Below are 22,412 nucleotides of genomic sequence, written 5' to 3'. Positions count from 1 at the left end.
TGCAAATATACAGGCATCCTTCCTAACTCAGTTGCCAGAGAGGAAGGAAACTGCTAAGGGATTTCCCCATGAGGCCAATGGTGACTTAAAAAATATACAGAGTTTAATGGCTGTAATAAGAGATAACTGAGAATGGATCAACAACCGTCACTGTGTACCACTCTTCATATTTTCAAGCATGGTGGTGGCTGCATCATGTTATGGGTATGCTTGTCATCGGCAAGGACTAGGCAGTTTCTTTGGATAAAGATCCTAGAGGAAAACATGGTTCAATCTTCTTTCCAACAGACACTAAGAGACAAGTTCACCTTTCAGCAGGACAATTACCTTAAACACAAGGCCAAATATATACTGGATGACATTGAATGTTCCTTAATGGCCTAGTTACAGTTTTGACTTAAATCCAGTGCTTAATTTGAGCCGCATCGTGCTGGAACAGGATCCGGCACCTCTCCGTGTTGGACTTGTTTCGTTCCGGAACCTGTTTGGCCGGATCCGGTGCCTCTCAGTGACATTAAAACTAATTGTCACTTTTTGCAATGTAAAAATTATAATAAAAGCGATCAAAGTTAATGCTCCTGCCCCCCCCCCCCCCCCGTCCCCCCCCGTCACAGAACTAGAATGATATTCACTTTCTCTCCCTCTCTCTGCTCTGATAGACATAACTCTGCAACTCTCATCTCTCCAGCATTGTACCTTATCATTTATTTCCTTATAGAGCCGTGCGGTGGGTTCTGGAGGAGCTGCAGCACGCCTGATAAATTGAAATAAATGTGACAAAGTTATAGAGTTACTGCTGTCTGTTCAGAAATAAATTAATAATTCAGAATAGCCTACTACACCATGAGAAAGCCTAAAACTTTGCCAGAGTATAAATAGCTTCTTTTAAAAAATAGTCTAGCTGAGGAGTGTAGCCCCATAACAAGGCATAGCCTACAGTCAGGAATGCGCAGCAAATCTGTCAGTGAATAAAGAGCATGCAGACAAAACTGGCCTTTTGCTATATTTAAATTAGTCTACAATCGCGGGAAAACACCGGTTGGAAAGCAAATGGCTCCTGCTGAAAAGAGAAGACTCTAATCTGTCAGCTGTAGGCTACCAAAATATTTGATCAACTTGTCTTCCAAATATTGTTTTACAAAGTAAAACAAGAGAGAGAGAGATAGAGAGGCTTTTGGCACGATCACATATTCCATCACCAGCGAGTGAGCTGCGCATCATTGGGTGAGTCAGTGAAACTGAAAAGCATTTTTAGGACTATAATTTAATCCTCATATTGTAGCATACAATATGTCTCCACATACCTAGGCATAGGCTATTGATGGATTCAAGACAAGGTCGTTTTCATTGATCTCAGATTCTCAGTTTGTCAGTGTCAAAGTAGCCTGTCCATTTCGATCATTTGTGTGGTATTATGGTGCTTTCAAGACAACTGGGAACTCTGACAAAAAAAGTGGTTGAATCATGACGTCAGTGATCTTCAGGTCTGAAGGTCAGAGCTCTAGAAGAGGCCAGAGTTCCCCACTTGGAATTTCAAGTTGGATGACCGTTCAAAACTAATTTTCCCAGTCGGAGCTTGTTTTTTCCCGATTTCCCAGTTGTCTTGAACGCACTGAAGTCGGAAGTCTGAGATTTCCCCGTTTTTTGAACGCGTCATAAATAAATATTATGCCAAAGTCTCCAGTCATGACGTGGAATTGTATGAAATGCATTTATAAAAGGCCAAACATTTCCCGGACCCTACGCAACAAAAAGAAAATCCAATGTGTGCAACTTCTGTAAGCGCCTCTACACTACTGCTCTATGCCTCTACGCAAATGTGATGATATGCATGCAATGCTTTATTAGAATTTCTTTTTTTTTTATGCCTTCCGGTACCACAGAGCTCCCCAGGTCACCCTCTCACGTTGACTTTTTATTCCGGCACCTCCCGATTGACAAATTAAGCAATGCTTAAATCAGCTTGAAAATCTATGGCAAGACTTGAAAATGGCTGTCTAGCAATGATCAACAACCAACTTGACAGACCTTTAAGAATAATGGGCAAATATAGTAAAATCCAGGTGTGTAAAGCTCTTAGAGACTAGCTTTACGGTGGGGAACTACACATGCGGAGATCATCTGTCTCACAAAGACACTGCGGTTGGAACCAGACATCTCCAATTTGGACTCCAGACCAAAGGACACATTTCCACCGGTCTAATGTCCATTGCTCGTGTTTCTTGGCCCAAGCAGGTCTCTTCTTATTATTGGTGTCCTTTTGTAGTGGTTTCTTTGCAGCAATTCGACTATGAAGGCCTGATTCACACAGTCCCCTCTGAACAGTTGATGTTGAGATGTGTCTGTTACTTGAACTCTGTGAAGCATTTATTTGGGCTGCAATTTCTTAGGCTGGTAACTCTAATGAACTTTTCCTCTGCAGCAAAGGTAACTTTGGGTCTTCCATTCCTGTGGCAGTCCTCATGAGAGCCAGTTTCATTATAGCGCTTGATGGTTTTTGCGACTGCACTTTAAGAAACGTTCAAACTTCTTCAAGTTTTCCATATTGACTGACCTTCATGTCTTAAAGTACTGATGGACTGTCGTTTCTCTTTGCTTATTTGAGCTGTTCTTGACATAATATGGACTTGGTCTTTTATCTTCTGTATACCCCCCCCCCACCTTGTCACAACACAACTGATTAGCTCAAACGCACTAAGAAGGAAATGAATTCCACAAATTAACTTTTAAGAAGGCACACCTGTTAATTGAAATGCATTCCAGGTGACTACCTCATGAAGCTGTTTGAGAGAATGCCAAGAGTGCGCAAAGCTGTCATTAAGGCAAAGGGTGGCTATTTGAAGAATCTCAAATATAAAATATATTTTGATTTGTTTAACACTTTTTTGGTTACTAAATACATGATTCCATATGTGTTATTTCATAGTTTTGATGTCTTCACTATTATTCTACAATGTAAAAAATAGTAAAAATATAGAAAAACCCTTGAATGAGTAGGTGTGTCCAAACCTTTGACTGGTAGTGTAATTCTAACATTTATTGACTTAGGGGGTTGAATACTTATCTAATCAAGATACATTAGTATTTTATATACATTTTCTTCCACTTCGACATTACAGAGTATTTTGTGTAGATCATTGACAAAAAATGACAATTAAATCCATTTGAATCCCACTTTGTAACACAACAAAAAAACTCAAGGGGTATGAATACTCTCTGAAGGCAGTGTACAACTAACAGCATTGCTAAAAAACACATCTGGTAAAATTCATCCCAGATAAAAGAACAACATGATCCCTTTGGGTGGTGAGGGGCAGAGCAGTGTGTTTGTGTGTGTGTGTGTGTGTGTGTGTGTGTTTGTGTGTGTGTGTGTGTGTGTGTGTGTGTTTGTGTGCTTATGTGTGTGTGTGTGTGTGTGTGCGTGCGTGTGTTGCACAATGCAAGTGGGTTAGTTTTGTTTATGATAATTCCCTCAGAGTTCTCTCCTCTATGCTGTAAATTAGGAGCGAGTGTGTGTGTGTGTGCGCGTGTGTGTGTGTGTGTTAGAAGCTAGACTGGGCTACACCCTTCTTGCTGACACTGTAAAGAGAAGACAAGTGTTATATTGTAGCTGACAACAGTGTAATGCTCCTGAATGCAGTATAATGTATATACGGGTTACATACAATACAAACATATTATATTGCTCTTTGAAATGGTTCATCTCTTTGCATTATATTGGGTTTGTCCTCTGGATTTGTGACAGTGATTTTTATAGTAATGTCAATGGCAGAGAAGGCATACTGTCCTTACATAGCACACCAAAAACAGGTTTCAAAAGTAGATATTTCTGCTATGATCATGAGAAAAACTTGTTCATACAGATGTAGGATCTTAATTTGAGCCAGTTTGCTACAGCAGGATAATAATCCGACAGCAACAAGAAATTTGAATTATTATGTGGATTATAATTAATTGACATTTTTCTGAAGGGAAAATCAGGTCTGAAATTTCTAAGTGGAAATTACAAAGTTCATAAGTATTTTTAAACCTCAAATACACTACAAGTTTCAAATTTCCTGCAGCAGGGTGATCAATTTAAGATCCTACATCTGTACTGTATAACAGCAATGACTTGTACTTTATTTGTTTGTAAATATAGTTTTGTGGAAATTACCACCAGGGACACCTGAAGTCAATCTTAAATGAACCATTCTTTATTAACAGCAAGCTGGAGAGGTCACAGTCAAACTTATATGCATAAAGTACCGGTCTGAAGTGAGCTCTCCCGGGGCAGTCCTGTTAGTTCTCTTATATACTGCTTACACAGACAAGCTACATAGGCATGGTTCATAGGGTTGGTTCCTGCATGTGTCTTGCACCGTCTCCTATCTTAACTTATAGAACATATTTTGGGCGTTCTGCCAGATGGTCCTAAAGAGGGGGTCATGACCCCTTCATATCTTTATTAAGCACAGGCAGGAACCAAGGATTATTTATGACACGAAAGACGAGATGAACATTTTCAAGGCTATCTCTTCACGCGATAAAATTTCCTTCACAATAGGTTAGAAACAGCATATAAATACTATTTGAAATGACAGTGATGATGATGGTTGTATAAAGTCTAACTCTCATGGAGATGCTATGGCGGTGTGAAACTCCAAACCTCCCCTCTGTATTTCAGCAGCATCCCTCCCTATCTGTCCCTCTGATCCACTGGGTATATTGTAGAGCACAGTAAAGCGTCTGTGATACTGTTGTTGAAACATTCAGTGCCAGAGCCTCTGTTAGTCACTATGGCCTCTGAGGGCAGCCCTTATCTTTTAACTACACGCATCTCAGCTCTCCTCTGGCATACAAATGAAAGACTCACTTAGGAGCTGTCTCTTTGCTCTATATACTTTCTCTGTCTGCTCTCTCTCTCTCTCTGTTCTCTATACCCTCTCTCTTTCTCTTTCTTTCTATCTCTCTGTCCTCTCTCTTCTGCTCCCTTCATCTTTCTCTTCTGTCTGGTCCCCTCTCTCTCTCTCTCTCTGTTCTCTACCCCCTCTCTCTTTCTCTCTCTTTCTATCTCTCTGTCCTCTCTCTTCTGCTCCCTTCATCTTTCTATTCTGTCTGGTCCCCCCTCTCTCTCTCTCTCTCTGCTCCCTCCATCCCTTTCTGACATGCTAATCCTGTTTAAACTTGGAAATGTAGCCATATTGTATTAGTGCAGTGTGTGTATGCCCTCATTTATCCCTCCAACACATTTCATTCATACTGCTAGTTACTGAGCTGTGCTATCAGTGCTTTGCAAGAGGCGAAACAAAGGTATGTGACTAGCATTACCTATTGCAGTCAAGTTTCTGATTGAAAAGTTGTTCTAATTTCCCAAAGGCCCATCTTTCTAAAGAAAAGTCTAGCTAACATAATAAAAGCTGTTGCTAACCTGCAAGCATGCTTAGTAAAACAGCCATGTTCTGGGTTGAGTTCTCCCCTAACTCACTTAGAGTGGAGCTGGTAAGTTAAACGACAATAACATGACATTGTTAGGCTCTAATGTGGATTTAAACAGCACTGAACATCACACAGTAACAACATGTACATGAGGAAAGACAGCACCCTGAAGACCTGAAAATGGTTGTCTAGCAATGATCAACAACCAACTTGACAGAGCTTGAAGAATTTTGAAAAGAATAATAGGCAAATGTTGCAAAATTCCAGGTGTGAAAAGCTCTTAGAGATTTACCCAGAAAGACTCACAGCTAAAATCGCTGCCAAAGGTGCTTCTACAAAGTATTGACTCAGGGGTGTGAATATTTATGTAAATTATATATTTCTTTATTTGATTTTCAATAAATTAGCAAATATTTCTAAAAACATGTTTTCACTTTTTCGTTATGGGGTATTGTGTGTAAAAAATATTTAATCCATTTATCGGGCTGTAACACAATAAAATGTGGAATAAGTCAGAAGTCTGAAGGCACTGTATATAGTGGGGTCTGAAATGATTGACACCCTTGATAAAGTTGTGCAATAATAATGGTATAAAATAAATAATTAAAATACTGTGCTATATTGTAATACAATTTGTTTAACAGGTAATATTTTTTTTTCTCTTAAAAAGGTATTGATCAAAATTATTGACACCCAATAAGATTCTTATCAATAAAGTAGTCAAAAGTTTAGTATTTGGTCCCATATACCTAGCACACGATGACTACGTCAAGCGTGTGACTAGAAACTTGTTGGATGCATTTGCAGTTCATTTTGATTGTGTTTCACATTAAGTTGTGCCAATAGAAATGAATGGTAAATAATGTTTTGTGTAATTTTATAGTCACTTTTATTGTAAATAATAATATATATTTCTAAACACTTCTACATTATTGTGGATGCTACCATGATTACAGATCATCCTGAATGAATTGTGAATAATGATGAGTTAGAAAGTTACAGAGGGTCAAAGATCATACCCCCAAGACATGCTAACCTACCCTGTTATTGGTAATGGTGAGAGATTAGCATGTCTTGGGGTATGATCTTTGACCCTCTCTGACTTTCTCACTCATAAATGTTTTCAATCATTTTGATCCCTACCTTTTTGACAAAAAATGTTTTACTCATTAAATAAAATATATTTCTCTGAGCAATTGTATTAGTATAAAATAATATAATTTCCCCCCAAAAAATTGCATAAAATATAGCTCAGTATTTATATGAATTATTTTTGCTCTAACCTAGCTATCTTAAGATGAATGCAATTACTGTAAGTCGCTCTGGATAAGAACATCTGCTAAATGACTAAAATCTCAAATGTAATGTTTTACATACAGATGTCATATTATTTCTTAAACATGTTTTTAATATTGATGTAACAAATGTATCATTTGTACTTTTCTTTATTAAAAATTTAGTTATTTGTTACATTTGGCTGTGTAAAAGCTAGCAGTCCTACTTTTTTCTCTGAGAGTGAGGCAGATATATAGGATACAAATACAAATAGACATGAAATTTGTCTCTCTGAAATGAAACCATCAAGTGATAGGTTTTAAACAAATACATGTCTGTCATTGAACAACCCCATGCCATGATTAGATAGTGAAAAAACTCACCAATCTCTTTCATAATTTCTTTAAACAATAAAATATCATTTACCAACATTTCTAAAAATGGATGTATAGCATTTTGGAATGAAACTCTTCAAATATTAATCATATTATATATTATATAGGTATTTTGCATATTGACGTCACAGCCAAACATTGTATCATGACTTTACAGTCCATAATACATAATCCACCAACAAACAGCCATGACAGTTGACAGTTGATGATCAGATTTACACACCCGTGATCTAACATGGTAATATTGATGTTGATACTGTGGTGATTAGAAAACCAGAGGCCAGGGAACTGAATGTGCCTCCCAATTGGTACCCTATACCCTATATAGTGCACTAATTAGGAAGGAATGGGGTGCCATTTGGGACGCATACAGATTTACACAACCAGCCCAACTTTGATTAACTTTATTTTCCATCATCATACACAGTTAGTTTGTTAACTTCCTCAGGATTAAAGATAAAAGAGTGGATTCAAATGGTGGCGTTTGGCAGAAGCATGTTTCTAATCAGGCATTAGAGGCTTTCATAATAAAATGGAGATGATGATGAGTATGTTCTCTCTCTCTCTCTCACTCTCTCTCTCTCTCGCTGTAATTCTCTCAGTTTGTGCATGCAAATCACCCAGATGGAATTAGTGCTGGACTGTTGGGGGTGAGGGGGATGAGGGATGTGTCATGAGGGGTCGACATATTTGTGGAACATAAGTCCCATTTATCCTAAATTAGGACGGGTGCGGCTCTGTGCCCCTTTGATGTTTCACTAGGCAGGGGGTTAGGGGACTAGGGGGTGGTGAGAGGGGGAGGAGGGGGGAGGAGAGGGGATATTGCTGGAGCTCAAGCAGAGGTTTGAGGCTCATCTTCAGAGATGGTGATGAAATGAACACGGGCATGAGGAGATATATCTGGCTGTCACGCACACACACACACACGCACACACACACGCACACACGCACACACACACACAAGGACAGAGCTACATGTATGTGGAGCAATGGTTCACCCCCTATTCTTCTAATATACTCCCAATCGAGAAATAACGTGTGTCATTTGAGATCAGTAAATATTTTCGATGTCAGAGTAGTTTGAAAGACAGTAAAAAAATATATTTGTGGGGTGGTGTCTTCAGATACATGACAGTTAACGTATGCATAAAATAAACATTTACACATGAAATCGTTAGATTTGTGAATGCATTTTGGAGCATCTGTGCTGATCTTTAATTGATTACAGCAGTATCCAACTGTCGGTAATGATCGGTTGGGGAACCATTCACATTTAGGGATCAGAAGATTGCTTTTGACATACTTCCAGGAATTAACAGAGGTACAATAAAGGAATTAGCTGAGGTGTAAACAAAATGTTTGATGAATAGTGTAGTTCTAAAAGAGACAACTATAGATAGAAACACACTATGTTATGACCAACTGAAGTGGATGGACTGAGTGACCTGGACTGACCAGTCCCATGGCAGACATGGGATTTCATCCTTCTCTTCTGATTGATCCTCAAACCTCTTTAGAGGTGATTGCAGAGCGCAGAAAAATGAAGTTGTGGTGATGTTTATAAATGTTCTTTATGTATTTGATCCTCTCTTTCTATCTCCAGGAATATGATGATGGATACGGGACAGCTTACGATGACCAGGGTTATGACTCCTACGACAACAGTTACAGCAATCAAGGACAGAAGTAAGAGTCCGTTTCCTGTTTCTCATGGGGTCCTTATCATCCTAACCCCTGTTTTAGCAAGACAATACTATAGTGTCTATTATTGGTGTTCATTAGTTAAATAGGGGGGGGAAGGATTCTTATGTGGGCAAATCAAGTGGACCCTATAAGGATCTTAATCAAAAATACATCAAGTTTGTCAGAAATTGTTAGCTGGATGTTGCATCAGTGCTATACATCAGATTAGCATGTTAGCATGGTTGTTCTCCATTAGCAGCATGTGAACTAGAGGTCTTCACGGATCTACCCGAACCCGATTACCGGAGATCCGACCTGGTTGGGTCCCACATTTTGTAGTTAACCGTTGGATCCCGCTCGGTGGCCACGTGCCTCGGAACTGTGTAAAAATATGTGAAATACTGACCGGATCTGTAATTATATTTGAAGAGTTAGTTCCTAAACAACATAAATGCACATTGCACACATTTACATTTACATTGTATTATCTTAAATGATTGTCAGGCGGTCCCTCTTTCATCAAACCAAATGTGTCAATATTATTTTGTGACAAAACAGCATATTCACTTTATGAAAACCAGCCACTGCGCACTGCACGTGAAATAGGCTATAGGCCTACTTGTTGTGGGAGAGGAGGACGCAGTGGAAAATAATTATAGCCTAGGCTATATAAAGTGCGTTTCTGAAACATTTAGTCGTTTTTAGCTGATGTGAAAAAAAAAAGAAACTGCATGAAAGACAGGCTGTTAAAACCAACAGGCAAATTATCTGTATTCGCCTCATTTATGCACATTGTGGATACGGAGGGGAAAAGGTTGCCCAAGACCTGAGCTACTTAATTTAATAGTTTTATTGATTTAATTTACTAGTTTATTTATGCTTTTTTTATTTGTTTAGGCTTGGCCTATTTAGTAGACTATTTAGCTATTTTATTTAATAACAGTTTGTTAATTCATGTTGAATGACTCGAGTCAAGTGCGATATATGATGAGTGACTCATTCATGCGCTAGTTTCCTAGCTTTCATTCAAATAAATATCTTATGGGCTACTGCAGAGTTGCCAATGCATTTTTTCTGGTCGCCTTTAATAAAGAACATTTTTGACCAAGTTAATCTGCTCATGTTGTGTGTGTACAGTTGAAGTCGGAAGTTTACATACACCTTAGCCAAATACATTTAAACTCAGTTTTTCACAACTCCTGACATTTAATCCTAGTAAATATTCCCTGTTTTAGGTCAGTTAGGATCACCACTTTATTTTAAGAATGTGAAATGTCAGAATAATAGTAGAGAGAATGATTTATTTCAGCTTTTATTTATTTCATCACATTCCCAGTGGGTCAGAAGTTTACATACACTCAATTAGTATTTGGTAGCATTGCCTTTAAAATGTTTAACTTGGATCAAACGTTTCGGGTAGCCTTCCACAAGCTTCCCACAATAAGTTGGGTGACTTTTGGCCCATTCCTCCAGACAGAGCTGGTGTAACTGAGTCAGGTTTGTAGGCCTCCTTGCTCGCACACGCTTTTTCAGTTCTGCCCACAAATTTTCAATAGGATTGAGGTCAGGGTTTTGTGATGGCCACTCCAATACCTTGACTTTGTTGTCCTTAAGCCATTTTGCCACATCTTTGGAAGTATGCTTGGGGTCATTGTCCATTTGGAAGACCCATTTGCAACCAAACTTCCTGACTGATGTCTTGAGATGTTGCTTCAATATATCCACATAATTTTCCTTCCTCATGATGCCATCTATTTTGTGAAGTGCACCAGTCCCTCCTGCAACAAAGCACCCCCATAACATGATGATGCTGCCACCCCCGTGCTTCACGGTTGGGATGGTGTTCTTCGGCTTGCAAGCCACCCCCTTTTCCTCCAAACATAACGATGGTCATTATGGCCAAACAGTTCTATTTTTGTTTCATCAGACCAGAGGATATTTCTCAAAAAAGTATGATCTTTGTCCCCATGTGCAGTTGCAAACCATAGTCTGGCTTTTTTATGGCGGTTTTGGAGCAGTGGCTTCTTCCTTGCTGAGCGGCCTTTCAGGTTATGTCGATATAGGACTCGTTTTACTGTGGATATAGATACTTTTGTACCTGTTTCCTCCAGCATCTTCACAATGTCCTTTGCTGTTGTTCTGGGATTGATTTGCACTTTTCACACCAAAGTATGTTCATCTCTAGGAGACAGAATGCGTCTCCTTCCTGAGCGGTATGACGGCTGCGTGGTCCCATGGTGTTTATAGTTGCGTACTATTGTTTGTACAGGTGAACGTGGTACCTTCAGGCATTTGGAAATTGCTCCCAAGGATGAACCAGACTTGTGGAGGTCTATAAAAAAAAATTCAGAGGTCTTGGCTGATTTCTTTTAATTTTACCATGGTGTCAAGCAAAGAGGCACTGAGTTTGAAGGTAGGCCTTGAAATACATCCACAGGTACACCTCCAATTGACTCAAATTATGTCAATTAGCCTATCAGAAGCTTCTAAAGCCATGACATTTTTTTCTGCAATTTTCCAAGCTGTTTAAAGGCACAGTCAACTTAGTGTATGTAAACTTTTGACCCACTGGAATTGTGATACAGTGAATTATAAGTGAAATAATCTGTCCGTAAACAATTGTTGGAAAAATTACTTGTGTCATGCACAAAGTAGATGTCCTAACCGACTTGCCAAAACTATAGTTTCTTAACAAGAAATGTGTGGAGTGGTTGAAAAACGAGTTTTAATGATTCCAACCTAAGTGTATGTAAACTTCCGACTTCAACTGTATATATATATTTTTTGTTGCTTAGAAAATAAAGGGGGGGGGGGGGGGGGGGGGGGGGGGGCAAATAAATTCACTTCCACCTATTGGGACACCCTGACCTACTGTATGGAGCATTCTGGAGTTACAATGTCTTTGTTTTGGTGATTCAATTACTTTCAGAATTCAGTGGCTTTACTGTGCTGAATCATTCCCTCTCTCTCATATCAGTGATTTGATAAGAACAGTAAGTAGTGATATCAGATTATTGGGGAATCTAATTTGTATAAAACAAAATTATAAATGAGATTATTTGCCTGGCTTCAACTGTATGTGCATTTGCGGTAGACTGATAGCCATAGGCTTCTCTGCTGAAAATATTGTCGCCTAATGTTGAAAGGCTGCTGATGTATTCATTGTGTAAGGCATGGATAGGTATAAGAAATATCAGGACAACTTCACTCTTCAATGATTAATCGTTAATTAACTCTCTGGGCGGTAGGCCAACACAGCCGTGGCATGGTTGACTTTTCTATCAAACCCGCATCCAAACCAATCTCAGGCTGTAGAGGCTAATTCTGTAGGCCTAAAGGATACATCTACATTTCATTTAGAAAACTAAATATTAGGCAATTATAATGACGTAGCTATAGTAAGCTTGACCAGCAAGCTTCAAATTCAAAATACATTTTGAATAAGCTAGGGAAGGATGGAGTCTCCCATCTGCATTCCCGTGCATTCCCATGTCATTTGAGTTATAGAAATAGCCTACCAAAATATGTCTAACACTTTCTAACACACAGCACTCGCTGACTACTTAGCATCCTAAAATCACCACATAAAATTCCTCCTTTCTCAAAAATGTTGTCAACAGAAACAAAATGAACAGATCTCTGAAAACCTCAAAATATTCTACATCCAATTATAGTGTTGTCATAGCGGGAATACTAACCTAGACCTACAATTCCCCATTTTTGGAAATGACGTAATGCAGATGAGAGACTCCATCCTTCCCTAGCTTATTCAAAATGTATTTTGAATTTGAAGCTTGCTGGTCAAGCTTGCTATAGCCTACCTTTAGTCTAAATCAATGTTTATCAAAACAGTTAAGTAGGCTAGATTGTAATGTTGTTCGGTAAAATAATTAGTTGCTCTCAATCTGACACACAATGATCCTCCTACTTAAATATTTGGTCAATAGAAATAAGGAAAACATTTCTGAATACCTCTTAATGTTCTCCATTTAACTATAGGGATGTCATTATGAAAATACTAAGCTGTAGACAATACATTAATTATTTTAGATACAACTGAAAATGCACGTTAAAGTTCAGCAGACATGTAAAAACAATTTATCTTGCAGTAATGCTCCATTTCGGGCAATCAAGCTCCATTTTATATATTTCGGATCCATTGGGGTCCAGATACAGACCCGACCCATTTTGGATCCGATTCTCTCTCAACTCTGACATGCTTTGGGTTGGAACTGGTCCACCTCGGATCTGGATCGAATAAATACATTTTTTTTTTTTTTTTTATGACCGGATCCTGTCAGGGTCGGGTAGGAATTTAACATATCCAATTAAGTTCGGATCTCAATTTCGGGATCCGAAAATATCTTTAATATGAACTATGTCAGATTAGCATGTTAGCATGCTAGTTATCCATTGGCATGTGTAGCGATGGTGAGACATACAGGTGTGAATGCTGACAGTAGCTGATTAACAATCAGAAACATGAAATGGACTCGGGGCATTAGGATATACACAAACAAACACACATGCACACACAAGGACAGAGCTACCTGGAGCAGTGGTACATCCACTATTCTTCTCCTATGTTCACTATTGAGAAATAATGTGTACCATTTGAGTACAGTAAATATTTTCGGTTTCAGAGTAGTTTGAAAGACAGTAGAAAAATCTATGCGTGGGGTGGTGTCTTCAGATCCATTACTGTTACCTTATGTATAAAATAAACATTTGTAAGGATAGAATAATACATAAATGCATTTTGGAGCATCTGTGCTTATTCTTTATTGATTACAGTAGAATCCAGCTGTTGGTAATGATCGGTTGGGGAACAATTCACATTTAGGGATCAGAAAAATTGCTTTTGACATACTTCCAAGAATCAACGGAGATACAACAATATTTCATAGAAAAAAACTGGTTAATGAATATTAGAGTTCTGAAGGAGAAAGAGATAGTTCTGAATTATAGATAGATAAACATCCGCTGCGTCATGACCAACTGAAATGGAACGACCTCTAATAGATTGAACTCTAATGGAACATATGGATGGGTGATCAGACAGGCCAGGCATGCAAAGTGCATGTCTTAGTGCCAACAGAGAAGACCGAGTTTGGGGGCTCAGAATGAGATTGAGGGGAAACAAGCTTTTTGACTCAATAATTTTGATAGCTGTCTTTGATAGCTGTCTTTCTACTGTAACTTCTCATTCTGATGTCCTGTCACTTATTCCAGGTTCTGCCTGCCAGCTGAAAATATTTGCCAGTGTGTGTGTGTCGGCTACCTACTGACGCTACAAGCGTGATTCAGAGAGATATTTTTTATTAGAGAAGAATGGATTACATTTTTCAATGCTAGTTAAGGATACTATAGTTATCACGTTTCACATTGGATTTATTAACTATAAAAAGGTTTTTATTTTAATTCTGGTGCCGGTCTGCACACACAGGCTTCTTTTCTAGCTAGCTAGCTGTGGTGCAACATTAAACTAGCTCTCGGAAGTCATTCAAAGCTCTTTCATAGAAGCCGCTCCTCCGTAGGTATAATTCTCTGGGCCTAATTCAGATAAAAACAAAATGCCCAGTGTTTAAAGTTAAGCCTCCACCCTCTATTGCTCTCTCCCAACCTGAATAATGTCAGTCGCATCTCGCGCCCAACACTTGTCTTTCCAATGCATGTAAACATCTATAGCCCGCTCCATAGCAAGGTGCTCTATATAAAAAATGATTTCAGAGGTTTAAAAAGGAACAGAAAGGAACTATATAAAACATTACTTTTTGGGGGTTTGAACCGGTTCCAAACTTTATTTTGCTGGTCGGAACAGTGGAACGGAACAAAACAAATAATGGTTCTGTTCAGAACAAAACGATTGGATTTTTTTTTTCGGTTCCAACCCCTGATAGAAACAGAAGATCCTGCAACTAACTGTACAGAATTGATTTTCTCATATCAAGGAAGCGATCGCAATTACTTTCACCATGTCACTTAAGGTCAAAGGACTCTCTTTTATCGGTCCTGCATCTGGGATGCGTCCCGAATGGCACCATATTCCCTAAATAGCGCACTACTTTTGACTCTCTCTCTGGTCATAAGTAGCACAATAAATAGAGAAAAGGCATCATTTGGGATGCATCCCTGCTGCTGTCACACCATCTTCCCACCTCTCCTTTATTCTGTATTTTCTGCGTGCATGGGCAGTTTCAAAGAGGGCCTGATTGTTGCAGCACTTAAGATGTCAAAAATTGCATTAGAGGCAGCTGTAAAGGGGGAAAAGAAGAGGGAAAAAAGAAGGAAAAAAAGAACATATTTGGCTGTCCCCTGCTTTGTGAGGAGGCATGGTTGATGTTTTCTTTTGTGGCGGTGTCAGGATTTATGTCGCCCAGGCCAGGCGGCCTCCATCTCTCACACACTCTCTCTGTTAGGGCCAAAGTCTCTGCTTCTCTCTCTCCCCCTTTCCCACTCTCCCCTCTCTCTCCTCTATGTAGTTGCTCAGAGACTGAGGGGTACATATTGAAGCCTGCCTGCCTGTTAGAGCCCTGGTGTCTATCTGCAGCCATTTGTTTTAAAAGCAGCCTGGTGAATAATCACAGAGGCTTAAGGCAGAAGTCCATCATGTAGAGGCTGGGTGGATTGTGTGTGTGTGTGTGTGTGTGTGTGTGTGTGTGTGTGTGTGTGTGTGTGTGTGTGTGTGTGTGTGTGTGTGTGTGTGTGTGTGTGTGTGTGTGTGTGCGCGTGCGTGCGTTCTGGGTGGGTTGTGCTCAGCTCTGTTCTGCCCAGAGGCCTGATGCTAGACTCAAAGAGATTCTGAGATCTATTCTCTGGCTAGAGATGGTGTGCGTCCCAACTGGCACCATATTCCCTTTATAGTGCACAAAAGTAGTGCACTACAAAAGTAGGAATAGGGTGCCATTTTAGACACACCCATGGGCTGACTAATGGGCCTCCATACTTTACAGCATCTTCCTCCTGAGACACACTATTCCGTTTATTTACATATTTTTGTTGACTTATTTAAATGTCTTTATACGTCTCAGAACTGGCTAGAAAGTATTTATTTTTATTTTGAGCTTAGATTGTTTATCATGTACATGTAAAAGCAAAGATCTCTTGCAATTTCTTAGAACACTGCCTGCTCTTTATACTCTCAGGAAGAGCTTTTACTCTCAGTGGGTATTTATAAATATGTACTGTACACCATAGTACACTCCTTTCTTTCTGAACTTACTAGTAATGTTTTTAGTTTCTCATAAACCAATGCGTTATTATTTTTCATTTAAAAGTATCCCTATTTCATATGAAGATTGATTATTAAGAGATATTGTTAACCAGACAAGACCCTTTGATTTCTTCTTTCATCTGTAGAGTAAGAGCATCATAGACGCTAGCAGCCCTTTACAATGCATGGTGATGATACCCCATAGCATTGCGCAAACACATCAAGGTACTATATACACTGAGTACACCAAACATTAAGAACACCTTCCTAATATTGAGTTGTACCCCCTTTTGCCCTCAGAACAGCCTCAATTAATCGGAGCATTGACTCTACAAGGTGTTGAAAGCATTCCACAGGGATGTTGGCTCATGTTGACTCCAATGCTTCCCACAGTTGTGTCAAGTTGGCTGGATGTCCTTTGGGTTGTGGACCATTCTTGATACACACGGGAAACTGTTGAGTGTGAAAAACCCAGCAGCGTTGCAGTTCTTGACACAAACTGGTGCACCTGGTACCTACTACCATACCCCGTTCAAAGGCACCTAAATATTTTGTCTTGCCCATACACCCTCTGAATGGCACACATACACAATCCCAGTCTCAATTGTCTCAAGGTTTAAAAATCGTTTTTTAACCTGTCTCCTCCCCTTCATCTACACTGATTAAAGTGGATTTAACAAGTGACATCAATAAGGGATCATAGCTTTCACCTGGATTCACCTGGTCAGTCTATGTCATGGAAAGAACAGGTGTTCTTAATGTTGTGTACACTCAGTGTATATACATATACATATTTGAATATACTGTAACATAGTTATCCTACTACATCTAACAGCAGGCAATTCAATTGAAAGGACATGATGATGAACCATTTTCACACAGACTTGTTTTCTAAAGCATTTGTTTCCCACACCGCAGAGCCAACGTGTACAGTTCATCCAACACAGCAGTGCATAGTGCATACGGTACAGCACATTTCCTTTTTAAGGTCATCCAATTTAGATCTGCTGATGAACAAAAGGTGCAGCCCTGTTTTAGCCCGGAGCCCAAACTCAGCCTGAGCAGGTCAGAGCAGTAGCAGGGCTGGAGCAGGGACATGCCCAGGGAGTGTTAGACTGGATCCATGGACAAGACGCCTCCCTAACAATGCCTCACAGAGCCTGAGGAGCTCACAGCACAGTCACCACATCAGAGCCCTGGCTTGGTTGCAGGATGGCAGGCAGGACTTCACTAGCTTCAGGATAACAAGCAGAGCTTTTTACTAGCGTTGGTTTCTCCAGTGTCTCCAGTATGATATCAGCCCCTATGCCTGGCGGGGAAACAGGGCAGCCATTCTGGAGAGTTTGTTTTGGGAATTCTGGACATGTATGTCTACTATACTGTAGACATGATTGAGGTGGACATATTATTCCTACTAAATACAAGACATGCAACTTGTTTTCAAATCGTAATTGCTTAAACAAAATTTTAGAACATATTTAGTCAACATGAATGTAACAGATTCACGTTCAATGGAAAAACAAAACAGTTCACAACCTTGAAACATGATATTTTTAGCTAAATGGCGGTTCTTCTCAACTCTGAGACATTTACATATTTCAGAAGACAGGGAAAGCCTTGGGGAACATTTTGGAACGCCAGATCAGCATGACATCCATGACGGCTTCAGGTTCAGCACAAGAGCAGTCAATCTGTATGAGCGCCATCATAGCCTCTTTCTACAGCGTTTAATACACTGACCCAAATCAAATCATCAAATCAAGCTTTATTTATACAGCACATTTCAGACATGGAATGCAACGCAATGTGCTTCATAGGAAAAACTAATAAAGAACAATTAAAATAAAAGTTGAAATATTTACTACACAACAAACATACGATAAAAAACAAAAGAATGACAAAAACTGAATGACTAAAAAGCACCCTAAAGAAAAGCAAAGCTAAAAATATGCGTTTTAAGATCACTTTTAAATATGTCCACAGTTTCGGCCCCCCCTCAGGTTCCCTGGCAGGCTATTCCAGAGGCTGGCGGTATAATAACTAAAGGCTGCCTCTCCATGCCTCTTGGTCCTAGGCTTTGGGATAGTTAAATGGCCAGTGCCAGAGGACCTGAGGGACCTACTGGGTACATAACTTAAAAGGATGTCTGACATGTATTGGGGTGCACAATCATGGATTTACCCAACACAACATTATTATTAAAACACTGGCAAAGGGCTATGTCTCTGGAGAGTTAACTGAAGGTAGGTAGGTAGGTAGGTAGGTCGGTAGATGTGTGGGTATTATTAAGCAGGTGGAAGGTCAGATAAATGGAGAGACTGGAGGAGAATCACTTTCATTGAATTAGTGATAGGAGGTGATCTCTCTGTAGGTAAATGAGGAGGATGACAGGTGCTGCTCTGTATTGCGACCGCTGGACGCTGGGTGAGGTCATCCAGAGGTTGGACACTCACACAGGTCGGTTTGGATCAGAGTGTTATTTAATTCCTGACACCTATAAGACTACAGGGACCTCTCGCCTCTTCCCTTCCCCTGAAAACCGGCCCTGGCCCGTCAGCCTGCTCCCAAAGGGCCGTGGTTACAGGGAGGAGGGTTGCGGTTACAGGGGTAGCTGTGACAGTGTTTTAAAGGGCAGACACATCCCCTAGGAACAGCTGTAAAACTCAATACAAGAGACAAGCGTGGAGGTAAGAGGTATCACAGAGCACAGGGGACTTGTGGAGATAGCAGCAAAGGGCAGAGAACCATGCTGAGGTAGGACAGAGTACAGGGGAGAGAACAGTTATGGATGTCTGAATGGCAAGTCTTGGTGGGTAGTCCACCAACAGAATTAGAACAGAAGTACCAATGCAGACCACTAACAGAGTCAATCAGTTGTGGAAAGTACCCCAGAAATCAAAGAGTTTCACTATAACAACATACATACAAGAGCTTGGCATGATTAGGCCTAGGAAATATGCGACGAGTTTGTATTACCTAGTATTTCAGGCTTGGCAAACACACAGCAGCTGTACATTAGTTCAACAGAGTAAATTAGTTTAACATAATTGTATTGATTTCTATCTAAGAACCAGAAGTCATGCAGTTCTCAGATGGGTACTTTGTATAATTACTTTACCTGCATATTTTATCATTTCAATATAATTCTAATTTAGTTCTCAGCAGTTTATAACGTTTTGTTTTGACAAGCAACTTCTATCTTTTTCCCTAATTTGCTTCAGCGCTAGAGATATTTTAGTCTTGTAATGCCAAACAAGTGTTTTTTGTGGTTGTTGTCTCAGGTGCTGTCTTGGAGAGATTCCAGACTCTCTCAGGATGATGCCAGTTTATAGCACATTAGAGAACATGATGAAGAACTGAGGGTGAATCCCAAATGGCAACCTATTCTCTATATAATGCACTTATTTTGACAAGAGCCCTATGCACCCTAGTCAAAAGTAATACACTATATTGGGTGTCATAGGGTGTCATATAGGGTGTCACTTGGGATGCAAATTTAGTCTATATGCTTGGGCCTTACTAACATTGCAGTCACCTGCCCATCCGTTCACCAAGACACAATCTGAACCTGAGGTGACTTAAATGTAGTAGGCCATGACTGCTGAACATTGATTGACCATCGATAAGTTGATTACCATGGGGGGGTCAGATTCAGACAAAGCAGATGATTATACTCACACATTATGTAAATCCATGACGTTTACCATTCAGTCCGTCTTTGTGACAGCGCAGCAAGGGTCCAAAAGTGCAGATTGCCTTTGCAATCAGCTGCTGAGACAAGCAATCAACAGCATATCCCTGAGGGAGTTTTCAATTTCAATTACACCAACCTCTTTTTGGATAATATACAGGACACTTTCTCCCAAGTCCAGTTCCTTTTGTGTCAGTTTATATTTGGTCTATTTTTGTCTTTTTGGGGCATTTTGCTATATTTTTTCAGAGCCTTAATCCATGAAATACAAAATACATACTGTACCCACTCTAAAATGTACAAAACGAGTCAATATGAATGAAGTTACCTTGCTATCAATATGCCCCTTATATTTGCATGAAATGTATGAGGAAAATCTGTTGAATATGCTGTTAAATGTGTCTTCTCTCCTCTGAATATGAATGCTGATTATAGATTGTTCTTCTCAGTGCCTCTGGATCATTTCTAATGTCCTAGCAGATCTCTGCAGGTTTATCACAGAGCAACAGAAGAGTAATGGCTATGTAAGAAAGGAAAGTCCACCAGGGACGTGTACTACATCATTCAGATGTAACACCACCATCTGTTTAGTGGCGCCGCAAACGGCAAAATCAGTACTTAGGATCAGCCATTTATAGAGATACCTGTAAAACTGAGAGCCAGGCAGTAGGTATACCTGTGGACGAGCAGGTCTGGAGTCAGATTCCCTGATTCCTGATCACGAGACAGGGTTAGCTAATGGGCGATATGGGTGTTCATTTATCAAGGTCCAGGCCGGTCAGCGCTTTAAGACAGATTGCTCTGGGTTTCTCCTTGCTCCTCTCCATCATTAGCTGTTCAGGAATGTTTACAGAGTTTGCAACATAAAAATTGAATTCAGTTGGGTAAATTGGGATTGTTTCAGTCCCTGACTCGTTCCCAGCATCGTGTTTACTCCATTAGTGACTATTTATAAAGTGTTGATGGATGGTTTATAATACATGCCATTTAGCAGACTCTTTTATCCAAAGCAAATTATAGTCATGCGCGCATACATTTTATGTATGGGTGGTCCTGGGAATTTAACCCACTACGCTAGCGTTACAAGTGCCATGCTCTACTAACTGAGCTACAAAGGGCCACTATAAAAGTGCTATGAGGCATTTGACTGTGCCATTTGGGATGCAACCTGTATTTTACTTGAAGGGCATATGAGCAGTTAGTTTCACCTGGATCGTTGCCCTTCAGAACGTACCTGAAGCCTGAGGACTCATTGACCAGAACAGGGTAATAGAGGAGAAAAGGTGTGAGGATATTGACAAAATGTAATCCCAGAAATTAGAGGTGCCTAACAGCTTTGGGAGTCCTCCTCTTGTCGTTTTGAAAGGGGGAATCTTTGACTTGGCAGCTCTCTGAGGACCTGGCTGCTGCTATTGGTCCTCGTAGCCTTTAGCTTTATACCAACAGGACGGATGAGACACTTATTTAGCCCCTCAGCTTCCCAGGGCGTTCCAGCAGAACGGTTTGTAGTTGAGTGTGTATTCAGAGGGGTTCCGCTCTGGGAAGAATACATCCCAGTGTTGAGACATGGTGTGAAATCAAATTACCACAAACCCTGTCAGGTGTTTCACATTGTACAAGACACGGAACGAGAGAACATGCATTCATTTGCTGCATCTCTTTCTCTCTCTTACTCGCTCTCTCCTTCTCCCTCTACCTCTCCCTCTCCTTCTCTCTCTCTCTCTCTCTCTCTCTCTCTCTCTCTCTCTCTCTCTCTCTCTCTCTCATACACACTCTCTCTTTCTCTCTATCTCTCTCTGGTTTTCTCTCTAAAGCCATGATGAGTAGTCTCATGTATATATTAACAGCTGGACACCAGTGTAAGACCCACAGTGGTTCCTCTGCTGTGAGGGTTAATTGGAAAACATCACACTCTGAATAACAACGTCTGGCTTCTCTTTGTGGACACATAGCATAAATAATCACTCACATCTTAGCAGGGATCCAGTTTAGATAAGAGGAAAAAGCCTGCCTTTGTTTCTGCCGTTATTGTTCACTGGTTGAGTCATGAGCTGTGTGAGCAATGCAAGTCAATGATCTCCCCGGGGAAGAAACCCAACATGAATGCCTTCTCTGGACAATGTCTCAAAGCTGACGTTTATAGATCCACAACAATGGACGTTTTTCCCACCTCTGTCCCCTTACATGATTTTCAATTGTTCATGTCAGCTTGTGCCTAAGTTTCTAAAAAAACTAAAAAACATGCTGTCAATCAAAGTGTAATAATCATTAAGTGCTTTGAAATGCAAAAATCATAAACCTCAACCTTTTGTGTTGATCTGGTGTATAGCTGAGCCCGTAGTGTCACCTCCAGCACTAAGCCAGAGAGTTTTTGTGTTTGTGAGATGCCGGACAAAAGGCAATGTTAAAACCTTCCAGCAACTCCTGCCGTGTCTACAGATATCCCCCAAACAAACAAAAACTGGTAAATAGTCGCTTATAGAAACAGTCAGTCAGTGGCTAGCTGCCAGCAGAGACTTCTGAAGGGCTCTGGCTAGTATTACTTAGCCAGCTAGAAGGATGAAGTAGGAAGTTAACGTTAAACGGGGCCTACCTCCGCAGGAACAAGAAAATAGGCTACTAAGTTCTCATAATAACTTTCTTAGTTAGGAACTAAAAAACAAAAACAATATGAACATCTCCTATCTTCCATATAGGTCTACATTAAAATGCAATCAAAATGCAAACAATACAGTTA

At 40.0% G+C, this 22,412-nt stretch overlaps 1 protein-coding gene across 1 annotated transcript in view; it reads left to right on the top strand.

Moving 5' to 3' along the window:
* The window catches only part of khdrbs3 (KH domain containing, RNA binding, signal transduction associated 3), a 148,599-nt gene that overhangs the window by 121,427 nt on the left and 4,760 nt on the right, over positions 1 to 22,412 (top strand). The window contains exon 7 of the mRNA XM_084165117.1: positions 8,692 to 8,774. Coding sequence (XP_084021243.1) covers positions 8,692 to 8,774 — 83 coding nt within the window. The remainder of the gene's footprint in view (positions 1 to 8,691; positions 8,775 to 22,412) is intronic.

Source organism: Coregonus lavaretus, assembly GCF_964263955.1.
Source record: "Coregonus lavaretus genome assembly, chromosome: 7".
In the NCBI taxonomy this organism is placed as follows: domain Eukaryota; kingdom Metazoa; phylum Chordata; class Actinopteri; order Salmoniformes; family Salmonidae; genus Coregonus; species Coregonus lavaretus.
Note: the sequence above shows the minus strand (reverse complement) of the source record. Positions and strands in the feature narration are given on the sequence as shown.